The 13,493-nt window shown below is 42.9% G+C and overlaps 1 protein-coding gene across 10 annotated transcripts in view; it reads left to right on the top strand.

Moving 5' to 3' along the window:
* Positions 1-13,493, top strand: part of Rbms1 (RNA binding motif, single stranded interacting protein 1) — a 213,688-nt gene that overhangs the window by 119,292 nt on the left and 80,903 nt on the right. For all 10 annotated transcript variants that reach the window (XM_006499940.2, XM_030251908.1, XM_017319146.1 and 7 more), the window contains one exon: positions 2,117-2,292. In XM_006499940.2, coding sequence (XP_006500003.1) covers positions 2,117-2,292 — 176 coding nt within the window. The remainder of the gene's footprint in view (positions 1-2,116; positions 2,293-13,493) is intronic.

The following is a 13,493-nucleotide window of genomic DNA, read 5'->3' as shown; positions in this document are numbered from 1 at the left end:
AACTCAGAACCAGATAAGATCAGGGATAGCATGGACCCAACTTGGATTGAAATGCAGTGTTTAGAAAGTCTGTGGTTGGTGTCCCTGCTGTAGTTTTGCAAATAGGTTAGGAGCTGGGAAGGCCCCAAACCGCAGCCCTTTTCTACTACTTCTCCTGATGTCATCCCTGGTGTCACATATAATTATTTTACCTAAGACTCTGCCTGTTAGGCAAATGTTCTACCTCTGACTACAGCCTAGCTCTTCATTCCTGATTTTGTTCAATAGCCAGCATCTTCTATCCTGCCATTCTATCCTTCTATCTATACCAATTGCCTTGTGCTCTGGGATGGTATCTTGGGCACTGATTACATGACATTTAAGAGAACATGTGGTCTTACCTACTTCTGTCTATGGTTACCATTTCTTTGACAGTCAGAGGCTTGGTAGATGGGGGCTAATGAGTGTACCTGTCTAGATCTCAGTTTAACTATGAGAAGAAAAGAGAATGGATACATGGAGATACTGAGACTTGAGTAAAGAAGAACAGAGTTTTGTGTGACATCTGTGGCATAACAGGAGACAGGGCCAGGTGGTTTTATACCTAGAAACCAGTGCCTATAGTCCATAGATTATAGACACAGCATGTGAATTTACTTGCCCCTGAAAGCTATAAAGCATGGGTTGGAAGGATAGAATCTCAGGCAGGGCAGTTTGGGTTTTAGATTAAGCAATAACAATATTCCTAACTCAAGTTCAGCTCTTATGAAGTAGAATTTCCTCATCCTTTGATCAGTTTTTCCAAGTACTCTCCTTCTGAAAGAGTCTCTTTAGATGAAGTAGTATTTGAGTGACAACGTAGCAGGGACCCTGAACGGAGAGGGACGAAGGTAAAGGACCAGAAGAAAGAGTTACTGAGTTCTCAGCTTGTTAAGATGTTGTGGAATTAGCATGTTCATGGCAGAAGCTAGGCACAGACCATGATGTCTACAGTGGGCATCTGAAATTGCTGGCAAGATACATGAGAGTTGTATATGTTGACTGTTCACATTTTCTGCTGTGGAGTTTAATTTTTCTTCCATATGCCTTATGGAATACATTTTTGTCTGTAGTAGTAAATGTCTGACATCAATATTTGAAATCTTTGTTGCATGTCTGGCAAGTATTTAGGTTTTTGTATGTTCAAACTGTTGTGTAACTGCTATTCTTGGCTTAATATATTTACTACTTAATATATTTCATATTTATAGAAAATATGAAGGAGACTACTTCCTGCTCCTGCGGCACATTGGCTGTGAGGACAGTTTGGGTCCACCTCACTGTCATTGGGCTGAGCCCTTTAACTTCCTCAAAAGTCTTGTGTGGGGCCTAGGGTCAGAGAGCTGTGGTTTCCCTCCACCAGCTCGCGCTCAGAGCAGCAGTATCTGGTGTGCATACTTCAGACACTCTTCCTAGGTGGCTGCTGACTGGAGAGCCAAGCCTGAGAAACCCTTAGCTGCAGGCTTTACAAGATGCCCTCTTGGGAAGGTTTCCAACTGCCACAGCTTTCTCACAGGGGTTAAATTTCACAAGGTCAGCCAGAGTGAAGCATCGTGCAGTGAATCTCATCCAGATGTCTCCATGAAGCCACAGATCTAGCTTAGAAGTGAGAGGCTCTGGGTGAAGCTCTAACTTTCTGACATTTTAAGAGTAGTCTCCTTTTAAAGAGTACTTTAAATAATCAGCTACTTTCAATCAAATAGTCTTCAGAATCTGAAGGCTTTTCAAAAGCCTGGTGATTTCTAAACTAGTGTATATTAAGATGACAACAGTATCATGTGACCTCATGCAAGTTAATTTTGAGCCTCAGGAGATGTGTTCCTTAAAATGTCTGAATAAATTGATTATCCATAAATTCATCCACATTTCAGATATTGATGAGTAAAATTCTTTTATTTCATATTGAGAGTTTTTTGAGTTGTTTGTCTAAAGATGAATAGATATTTTTTCACCTGTAAGTTAAATTTTAGATCACAGTAGCTGAGGATAATCTGTGTTTAATTTTGCTGTCTTTATTCTATTTGGTAGCTCACATAGCCTCTGAGTGGTGCTTGATCCCTTACTTTTGCTCTGACACTCCCTGGTTTTTGTTTTGCAGCAGTCTCTGGTCCCAGCACACCCCATGGCCCCACCCAGTCCCAGCACCACCAGCAGTAATAACAACAGTAGCAGCAGTAGCAACTCAGGATGGGATCAGCTGAGCAAGACAAACCTCTACATCCGAGGCCTGCCCCCCAATACCACTGATCAAGACCTGGTGAAGCTCTGCCAACCGTGAGTATAATTGCTTTGCCTTAGCTGCCAAGACTTCCTTGATCATAGCCAAAGAGAATGTAGGTTATGTTAAAGGAGAGGTGCATAAAATAAATATATATGAAAATATCTAAGACCCTACACGTGCAACTCTTGGTCACTTTCTTAGTATTCACACGTGCTAGTAGAATGCCAACATACAAGTAAAATTTGCATTTTCTTAATTTGGCATTTGAGAAATAAAATATGAAATTAAGAAAAATTGATGGCTAGATCTTTTTTAAGAGTACTCATCTTTCATAGAAGCCTGATAGGAGCTAGTCAATCCCATAGGAGAAACCAGCTGACATTATTTGTCAGAAACATAATTATCAAGCTAAGCTCGTCTTGAGTGTGTGTAAGTTCTTGGTTCCTGCTGGGATGGTGTCCCTCTGGTTTCACAAGCATCAGGATCTCCATGGTGCAGATCATTCACGCTTTTCTCATTGGAAATAAGACCGCCTCCACTTCCTGCATCTTAAGAGAAGGATGCATGCGCATCAGGTTCCATAGTAAATTTGCATTTCGTACTAATGTTGATGAATAGAATATAAATGTGTTATTCCCTTGCAATTGCATTATGTCAGCTAAGTAACAGAGTTCTAATTTAAACTAAGGAGCCAGAACTACCTTTGAGAGCAAAGATCATTGTGGAAAGCATAGAAACATCAAATCACATCGAGCAGTAAATGCTTACATACAGCAGCACTTTGTATTTATCCTAGGACAGTAATGGTCTTTTATAAAAGGAAATTTTGCATAACCGCATTGAGCCTTCTGCTAGAGAATGTTACCTCTTCCCTTCAAAATGACTTGCTTGACAGCATCTCATTTCTCTTGCTCTGGGTAAAGCTCAGATTCATTACTCTTTTTTTTTTTTTTAAAGGGAAAAATATATTGAAAACTGAGGGATGGTATTTCCAAACTCTGGCTAAAGCTAACATCTGGCCTCAGTTTGCTTTGACTCGAGAAGCAGGATGGGGCAATGGGTGGTGTTCCTCCAGGCTCTCTAGGGCTGTGTAAAAGGCCATTCCATCATGCTAAGTCTTTTCTTTATTGCCCTCTCTGCCCAATCCTCCTGAACTCAGTGAAATCACATCCCACATTAGAGTCTGATCTGCAAGGAAGTCCAGCTCCTGGGCAGTTGTCAGCTCTGGCTGGAGACAGCAGGAACTCTGCCAGGCTTGCCTGCCCTGCTGCAGCCATTAAGACCACAACGAGGTCTTTGCTATCTTGTCTGCAACTGCCCTTTCATTGGCGTCTTCTGATGCTACTGAGTGCCATAGAGTCTAAGGAGCTAAAAATACGCTATAGGAACAAGGTGGTGGGGGGTGAAGCAAATTCTCACAGTATTGAGGTATAAGAGGAGAGGGTTTCAGAAGGAGACTATTCCTCAGCTGGTTTTACATAGGAAATTAATAGACCCATGCCATGCTTTATAGACAGGAAAAGAACTTGAAAAATAGGGCCAATGTCTGGTTTTTTGTTTTAACTGAATCAAATCATTTTCTAAAAATAATAGGAGAATGCATTATCATTTTTCCTAGACCATGAATTCCATTTTTGTTTCTAGTCTCTTTGATGTGTGTAGGTTTTCTTAACATGTGTAACCATTACTCTCTTCACCGTTATTATTAGTAGCAGCAGCTCAGCCATCCTCACCATGTCTTGTCATTTATAAATGAAGGCTCTTGTAAGGTCCCAGATTGGGTATTAAATGCTGGTGATGGTTCTGGCAGCTGTCTCTGTGGAGGCAAGACAGAGCCCCACCAGGAGATGCAGCCTCACAACCCACAGTCAGCTTCATTCGACTTCACCCAGGAATTGAGTTAAAGGGGCATTTGTGCTTTGAGTTGTTTCTGATAAAGAATAACTAGCTGGTGACTTGGATGTGATGTGACCTTTAGGGAAGTGACTTACACTAGGACCTAGAAGTCCTTGGAGCATAGGCAACGTAGCAGGAAGGGTAGAGAAACCTGTACCTCTGCAAAGGGGAAAAGAATCTTAGAAGTGCAAACTTAACACTAATCGTAAGATGACCTGGGGTGGGGAGGCAGCAACAGTTGAAATAAATGATTTATTTTTTCTGAAGCTTGGATCTGCTCTAGTTGTCCGAGAAATGGAAAGGGATGCCAGGAATATTTGTTCCATACAAAGTGTGCATGGAGCTTAAAAACAAGTATGACAAAAGATTTTACATACTGGAGAGGAAAAAGAAAAGTTTTTGTTTGTTTGTTTTTGTTTTTTGAAGTATAACATGGGAAGGCTAGGAAAAATGACAATGAGAATGTTGGATGTTGTGATGTTAAGGATTGTGGTAGTAAATGTCAGCCTCTCCAACCCAGAGGTTGTGACCCTGGGTGATGGAGACCACCATGGTCAGGAGGAAAGGGTTTAGCTGGGAAGTCTGTGAGTTTAGGGTAGGAGGCCCTGACCAGGCACGGTGGTCATGGTCAGATGATGCCGACTGTGAGTAGATTACATCTACAAGCGTACTTTATCAATGATACCAGCAAGCCTTAGGTAACCTCTAAATTGTGAAGTGTGGGTGGAAATATGGGAAGCTTTTAACTGTTCCAGACGGCTGCAGGTTTTCTCTCCATTTCTACAAGCTGATCTACTCAGAAACACAACATCAGTGCAGAAAGAGATAAAGTGGTCCAGTAGCAGAAGGGACTACTGTTACACCCAGGCCACATAACAGTGTTAGTTCTCCCCATTTTCTGAAACCAAACCAGTTGGATATGTTTGAGTGTATAAATAAGTATAAATACACACACACACACACACACACACACACACACACACACACACACACACACACACACACACACACCAGAAATCAATAAAGTAGTTCTTTCCTTCCTAGTTCTGGGCTGAATTCATAGGATGCCAGGAGCTCTCCATGCTCTGTGGCTTGCCTCCTCGCCATTCATGTTCTCAGCTACCGCTGCCTGGCCCTTCTCTTGTGGGTCCTGTTTAAGATTTAAGTCCAGACCCCTTCATTTCTGTGTGCTCGGCTGTTACTCTCTTAGGGCAGTGCTCCACACTCTCCCACTTGGCATACATTTTCCATTTCCGTATCTTGTTTGAGCCCCTGGTTCACTGTGACCTGTCCAATTGATTTGCTCCACTGCTAAGCTTTGGCATTATTCCTGATGACCTCCCATTGTCCCTTGGTCTTCAAGTAGGTCCTTCCTTCTCACAGGGTAACATTGGTCATTTCCTTCCTTGCTCCCTGTGGTGTGACCGGAAAGAACATTTCCCGATTCCCATCTTACCTAAAATATCTCACCACCACCACCCCTGACCCCCCCTGCTCAATTCTATGAGGCCATGGCCAAGTCTCCCTGCCTCCTTCCTGCTCGGATTGTGCTAACAATGCTGCACCTTCTTTATTATGCTCACTGCTCACGGTTGCTATTTCACTCCGGTGCCATCCTGCTGTCTACATGCCTGTTTTTTAACAGCATGCCTCATGCTAAGAGTCTCGTATCTGCAGATTTCTCACCTCGCTTATAAAAGCAGTGATAATCAGGGCTGCAAGCTTTAGAAACCCCAATGTCACCTATTACTACAGAGCTAGGCAAATATCTGGTCTTTAGTCTATAGCCTGCAAAGTAGGTCAAACAATGCTTTCAGTACAAGGTTGTATTTGAAACAAATGAAATCCAGGTTATATATCCTCTATTTGTATGCTTGAAACAAGAAGTAGGTTGTGTTTCAGGCTTTTGAAATATTTTTATATGTACAATGAGATATCCTGGGGAAGAGATCCAAGTCTATACACAAAATTTAGTTATGTTTCCTATAAACATATAACTTCATACATTCTCAGTGTGCCTGCATTTTGGCTACGACCTACCACATACAGTTAGGTATGGGATTTTCTACTTTGTTGTCATGTCAGTATGCAAAAAATGTTTCAGATTTTGGCCCACTTCATAGTTTGTGTTCTTGGGAGTACCAAAAGAACTTGTAACAGAAGGACTGGTGATCCAGTCCCTGGAGTATCAAGCAAATATTAATCCTCATTTTTGTCAAGATCCAGTGAGAGAAAGATTTAATTATATGTAATCTTACGTTGAGAAATCAGAAGCAGAAACGAACCCACCAGATTCTAATTTGGAAAGCTGTGAAACCCAAAGAAGCAGTTTGCATAAACAGAGCCCAAGCCTCTCTTCCGTCAGGCTTTTGTTGGGGTGCATGTAGAAGGCTGGTTTCAGGGTCATACAACCCTCCCCATTCCTTCCTGCTGATTATTTTTACTGTGGCCTGGGAAATGTTCCATTTTGTCCAAATTTTGATTTCGACGACTTAAAAACTGTATTTGAAGTAGGGTATGGTGGTCTGTCCCTGTGAGCTCAGCATTTGGGAGGTAGGGTATACAGCAGCACCCAGAGTTCAAGGTCTGCTGGACGACAGCCAGATTGTCTCAAGCCAAGTAAACAAATAAATACAAACTGTGTGTGTGTGTGTGTGTGTGTGTGTGTGTGTGTGTGGGCGCACAGTTTGTTCCATAGTGTGTCCTGACTTCCTGTAGGAACCCAGGCCAACTGGCTGAGAGATAGCTGTAGCTCTGCTGTCTCCACCTGCCATTTGAGCTGAAGGGCATTCTGTAGTCGATCAAAAGTGTTCCTACCCTGCCAACTTTGCATCTTGTCTTTCTAAACCCATCCACCTCTTTTCTTCCTTTGGTGACACTTTAGTTTGTTTCAAATATACTAAAACATCGTGTTTTACCTCAGCATGGAACTGTATCCATCTTCTGATATGCCAGACTGTTACTAATTAAAAGGGCTGCCCTTGAAATATAACCGCTTTCCCTGATCTTAATCCCCATTGTGTTTTGATTTCCTCTCTCTTTGTTTCCTGTTCTCTGCAAGTTTTCCTGGTTATTTTGAATACATGACAGTTCTTTGAAAGTGAATTAGAAAGGCAAGACAGGCCAACAGAAGTAGACAGAAACAACCAGCCATCATTTGAGACAGAAGAGCTAAGGAAACTCTTTTCCCCCTATAGTGCATAGTGCTTTGTGAGAAAACTTGAAGATGCTCCGGTTAACACGGAAGTGAGGGCGTGGAGTAGCTTCCAGGAATGAGATGACAATGACATTTGGGCGTCAGATAACACAGAGCTTGTCAGGAAGGATAACTGCTGGTGCCCTTCAGGCTCCAAGAAGGGTCCCAGAGGTACGAGAAAGCTGGCTGCTTAAAATACACAGAGGAAGAAGGAAATGAAGGTTTATTGGTACACAGCTGGGTGTTCTGCAGTTTTTGTTACCCACAGCTCCTGGTGTGTGGAGGGAAGGGAGGAGACACTGGTGGGAACGTTTATCTATACCTTGGACCAGAAGCTTAAAGGATTGGAGTAGATTCTTCAGGGAGGACTTAGATCTTGTTGGGGGGGGGGGAGCATAGTCCCTCCATTTTCCCTTTCTCCCATCATTGATCTGTCAGCACACAGGCGGAAGGCTTGCTTGCTTAGAGGAAGAGGGTGTGGCCTCTGAGAGCCGTGGAGGGGATTCCAGGGGCTATGGCTTAGGACAGTAAGGAGTATGACAGGGCAGCTATGGCATAAGACAGTAGGGAATATGGCAAAGTGTGTTCAGGGGCTATGGTGAAGGACCGTAGGAGTATGACAGGGTATGTCCTACCAGTGGGAACGCTGAAATTTTTAAGCCTGAATGAAAATGACTATAAGAGCCTAGCGCTTGATACAGGGAAAGCTTGAGACATGCTGAGCGACCACAGAAAGGCACCAGCTTTTGAGGGCTCCCTCCTGGAACCCAAGCTCCACCACCTCACTGTGTTCCCATGGTGACCATGCTTTCCCCTTGGGATCAACAAATAAGGCCAATAAACCAAAGTGTTCTGAAACCACTGGTTTGGCAGGCACTGATGTTTTTAAAAGTCACTTGAGAAAAGGCCTTTACCATGCGGCTGATTACCAGGGTTTGATCCCTGGAGTCACTACTCCACATGGTGGTAGAAAAGCACCGAGTCCCGAAAGTGATTGTCTGACCTCCGTACATGTGTACACGTGTGACGCACATATACTGGCACATGTGTATTCAGGTATGCATATAAACACACATACATAGAATTAGAAAATTAAAGAAAAAAGTTTAGATGCAGAAGGTTTTAAGTTGCTCTGATTGTCTAAAACAGTGGTTCTCAACCTGTGGGTTGCAACTCCTCAAGGGGGAATGGCGATCACCTAAGATAATTTGTAAACGCAGCTATTATAACTCATAACAACGTTCATAACAGTGGTAAAATTACGATTATGAAGTAGCAACGAAAGTGATTTATGGTTGAAGGGTGTGATGGTTTGTGATGGCCCAGGGAGTGTCACTGTTAGGAGGTGTAGTCATTGTTGGAGTAGGTGTGTCACAGTGGGTGTGGGCTTTGAGACCTTCACTCTAGCTGCCAGGAAAATCAGTATTCTGCTAGCAGCCTGAAGATGAAGATGGAGAACACTCAGCTCCACCTGGACCATGCCTGCCTGGATGCTGCTATGTTCCTTCTTTGTTGATAATGGACTGAACCTCTGAACCAGCCCCAATTAAATGTTGTCCTTTATAAGACTTGCCTTGGTCATGGTGTCTGCTCACAGCAGTAAAACGGTAACTCAGACAGTGTGGTCACTAGAACATGAGGACCTATGTTAAAGGACCGAAGCCTTAGGAAAGATTGAGAACCACGAGTCTAAAGACAGAGGAAGCTAAGGAGACAAAACGGCAACATGGAGTGGTCATACTCTCTCTCTGTATCTCCATCTCCTCTAACTAGAGAATTTCTTTCTTTTTTTTTTTTTTTTTTTTAAAGATTTATTTATTTATTTATTATATGTAAATACACTGTAGCTGTCTTCAGACACACCAGAAGAGGGCGTCAGATCTCGTTACGGATGGTTGTGAGCCACCATGTGGTTGCTGGGATTTGAACTCCGGACCTTTGGAAGAGCAGTTGGGTGCTCTTACCCACTGAGCCATCTCACCAGCCCCTTTTGTTTTGGGTTTTTTTTTTTTTTTCTGGAGCTGAGGACCGAACCCAGGGCCTTGGGCTTGCTAGGCAAGCGCTCTACCACTGAGCTAAATCCCCAACCCCTTAAAGATTTATTTATTTTATGTGTATGAGTACACTGTAGCTATCTTCAGACACACCAGAAGAGGGCGTCAGATCTCATTATAGATGTTTGTGAGCTACCATGTGGTTACTGAGAATTGAACTCAGGACCTCTGGAAGAGCAAGTTAGTGCTCTTGGCCACTGAGCCATCTCTCCAGCCCCAAGAGAGAATTTCTTGAACTCTCTCCCCTGAAACATTTCCCCTCTATCCTCAGAATAAGTGGCTCTTGCTTTATTCCAAAATGAGTAGGTGCTCCAGTCACTGTATTGTAGCATCATTAATAAAAGCCAATGACCCTATTGTCACCATGCATGTCTTAGGGTTTTCAGGCTTTAATGTCACAAGTCTCTGCTGAAAGCCAAATCTCGGATTTTATTTCTTAGATGTCTTTAAGGGGAAGGGAATAAAAGAAATAGAAAATATTAGGAAAATAGTTCTGATTAAATGTGTCCCTTGACAGTTATCTTGAGCCTCACCAGAGAGTTGTGCAGAAGATTTCCAATAAAAAAAAAAAAAGAAAGAAAAGCAAAAGAAAAGAAGGAGAAAAGAATGTAAATCACAAGGGTTTCTGGAGCCGTGCTCATTAGTGTAATAGAAAAGCATGTAATGCGCAACCCATGGGACTCCGCCAAGGCACCCGAGCAGCTTGCCTGCTGGTTTGACTTTATCTCATCATTTTAGGAAGAAATGCCAATGGAGCAAGCCAAAATGTTAAGTTAGGATTGTAACCTAACTCTGTCATCCTGGGCAGTCCTTCTATGAGAGTCCCAGTCGTTGAAGAGCTAAGCAAATGCCATATTTGAGCCGGGGAAAAATAGATAATCGTCCTCATTTTTTTCCTAGTCAAAGCCCAGTTAAGATCTTAGACACAACATTGTACTTCATTGACATTCCCCATTCACGTCTTGGGTCGGCCGTGTTCTTAATCACATCAGATGCTTTTTTGCTGTGGAAGAAATCTGGAAATGTTAAGAAACACTTCTAGAGCATATTAAAGACTTTCAGAACTCACAAAACTAGCTGCAGTATTGGGGGAAGAAAAAGATCCCAGGAAATACAAAGGCATGCTTCCCACCAGAAGCCCATCTCACTTTGACTGTGCCTTTGATTTTATAATTAGAACTGTTTATTTTTAGGATATGGGCAACTCTCTAAAGTTAACACCATATTTAATCCTCATAGCCTTGCACAAACACAGATGAAAGCCGTACTGAGATGTGGGTCCGGGGTGATGGGCCTGGGCATCTTCAGGCCACATGACTTGCCTCCCTCTGCTAAGACTGCCTGCGGTTGTACTCACTGCAGCACAAGTTAGAAATAGTGGTAGCCCGTAGACTGTCTGTGTCATCGCAGGTAGCTGCAGCCTCAAAAAACACTTTCTGCCAAGCAGCTGCTTTGTACTTGGATACCTACTCTTCCTTTTAACATTGGTTATGGTGGCGAGGTGGGGTAGGGCACTTCCTAGAATAATACAGAGCCATCTTCCCCTGTCATGTCCAAACTGGGTATGCAGGTGGCACTCCAACTTGAATATCAGCCTAGACAGAACTTACCTGGGAAGCCCCTGAACAAGATGATCATAACCACACAGATGTGGGAACTCAGCCTGTCCTCTCTGAGCACATACAGAATTTCCTGGTTTACATATGTGAACCTTAAATTCCCATAGCAGCCCCTTGGAGGTGTTTAGCCATTATATAAAGGTAAATGTATTGCCGTCTGGAGCAAAAGCCTTTGAAGCCTTTATTTGACAGTTTACGATGGGTTTTATTTAGAGTTTCCTTATGAGTTACTGTGAATCGCAGGTACATGGTCCTTCCCTTGACCCTTCCCCATCCCCACTTCATGTAAGCACATGAGGGTGAGAGGAGTGAGGCGAGATTGTGCTGTTCTCTAGGAGCAGAGCTACAGCGTTAGGAGATGATAATGTACACAGGCTGACTCGTGTTGACAGTATGGCGTATTTAAAATACATATTCTCAAATATCCATGTGGCCATTCCTGTCACAAAGGCACGATGGACGCTTGAGGTGCAGGAGATGCTAGTTACCCTCATAGATCATTGTATAACGTCAAGATTCCGAAACATCACATAGCACTTTACACATATGCCAAATTATTACGTGTCAATCAAAAATAAACTTGAGGAAACATATGTGGAAAATCCATGTGTTACATATACATGCCTAAATGATCCTAGCTGCCAAGGTTTATCTAATTCTTGCTAATTGCTGTTTGGTATGCAAAATGACTTATTTAATCCTTAGAGTGTTTCTTCATTCAGTAATCCTGCCTACATTTTAAGATGCATTTGAAGGAGGCCTCTTTCGTATTGATCAGTATCATACAGCTAATATGGTTGAGCCAGAACCTGGACTAGTCTGACTCCAAAGCCCGTTCTCTTAAGGGCTGTGTCTGCCTGTTCCCGTCCATGCCTGTGTTTTTCCATTGGACACAACCTGCAGAGACCCGTTACTGAAGACCCCTGGAACAGCCATGATAGACTTAGCAAGACTTAAAAACAAAACAAAACAACACAACAACAACAACAGAACAGGCCTTAAGTCCACGTAAACAGCCAGCAGAACCGAAGGCTCGGAGCAGAGGTCTGAGAATAGAGGCAGAACCTTATCTTTCCTGACATCTCGTAGTAATCCCCGCACACATAGCTAGTCACCGAAACGCAGCAGCTTGTGAATAGCTAATGTGCAACACCCTGAGATTACACAGCACAGAGAAGGCACGTCATGCTATTTGCTTGATGCCTGGAAGAGTTAGATAAAAAGAAGCATTCTTTTAGGGATTATTGTCTGACAAATCCTGACACTGCCTTAGAAAGTAATGGACTTTGTGGGAACATTATAATTTTCCTGTGAATGAATAATATGTTTGATTAAAACAGATCAGGTCCCTCTTTAGCAGAGGGGAGGGATGAATCTCCTTTGTGTCTAACTTAGCAGACATTCATAGCATTATGCTGGTGATTTTGATGGGACATCGCTAAGACCGGTTAGCCTGTCTTGGGGGCTTGGCGGGGAGGGGGTCTGAATACAGTAGAACAGAATGTAGATCTGTAAGCTGCTACCAGGATCTCATATGATAGAAGTTACCAAAAAATAAAGTTAGCCTTTTCATGAGTCTTCGTAATACAGTGGACTGCACAGACCCAGATACCTCCTTACCTTTCTGCTCTCTTCTATTTGTTGGGGTAATAAGGAACGTGTGCTAGGTGGACTTGAGCATGGAATCTTTTTATGTGCTTCATAAGTACTTATTTTAGAAAGTCAGGGAAGTTAGGGTGCAGCTCCATAAACGAGGTACCTAGAGCTCCCAAGGAACGCAGACAGTTCTGGGCATGCGTGTGGTTCTGCCAGGGCTTTGGTTTCCCTCCTGGCTGCTTGCTCCCACACTCACCTTGGCCTAAACTGTATGAGACCCAAACCAGCATCTTTTCCAAGTTCTCCTTATGATGTAGCATATGCCCATGTCTATTACAACATGTAACGTACCTCTCCAAGGAGGGGGCCACTTGTCAGAGCATTGCTGTTTACACTCACAATTTTAGTTACACTCACAATTTTAGATTTCCAGAATTACAAAGAATACTTTGTTATGGCACAAGATCTGTTTTCTTTGAAGTTGGTAGGAGGAAGCAGTCATTTCGGGTTCTGGAAGCAGGTGAAGCCTGTTAAAACACTTGCACATAAAGCATTCCTCCATCATGTTTCATGAGCATCTCCAGATTGAGGCCACAGATGATGACGTCATCGCTGCCCCCTCATAGAAGGCATCGTATGTTAGGGTCTTAAGCCCCTGCAGATTGTGGCATCACTCGGGAGGACTGTAGTTAAGACGTTCCCCCATACCATTCTTTTATTCATTAGCCTTAATTGACGTTTGATACTACACAGTTAACTGTTAAAATACATACTAATTAATGTTGGCTCAGATTTTCTGAAGCTAAAGAATTTGTGCTTTGATTTAAAATTTTACTGAGCTCATACCCCTTCTAGAATAGAGAACTTTGTACCTCCTAGTCATATTGCTGTGT

This window comes from Mus musculus, chromosome 2, assembly GCF_000001635.26.
Source record: "Mus musculus strain C57BL/6J chromosome 2, GRCm38.p6 C57BL/6J".
Lineage (NCBI taxonomy): Eukaryota > Metazoa > Chordata > Mammalia > Rodentia > Muridae > Mus > Mus musculus.
This window is presented reverse-complemented; position numbering and strand designations above follow the sequence as displayed.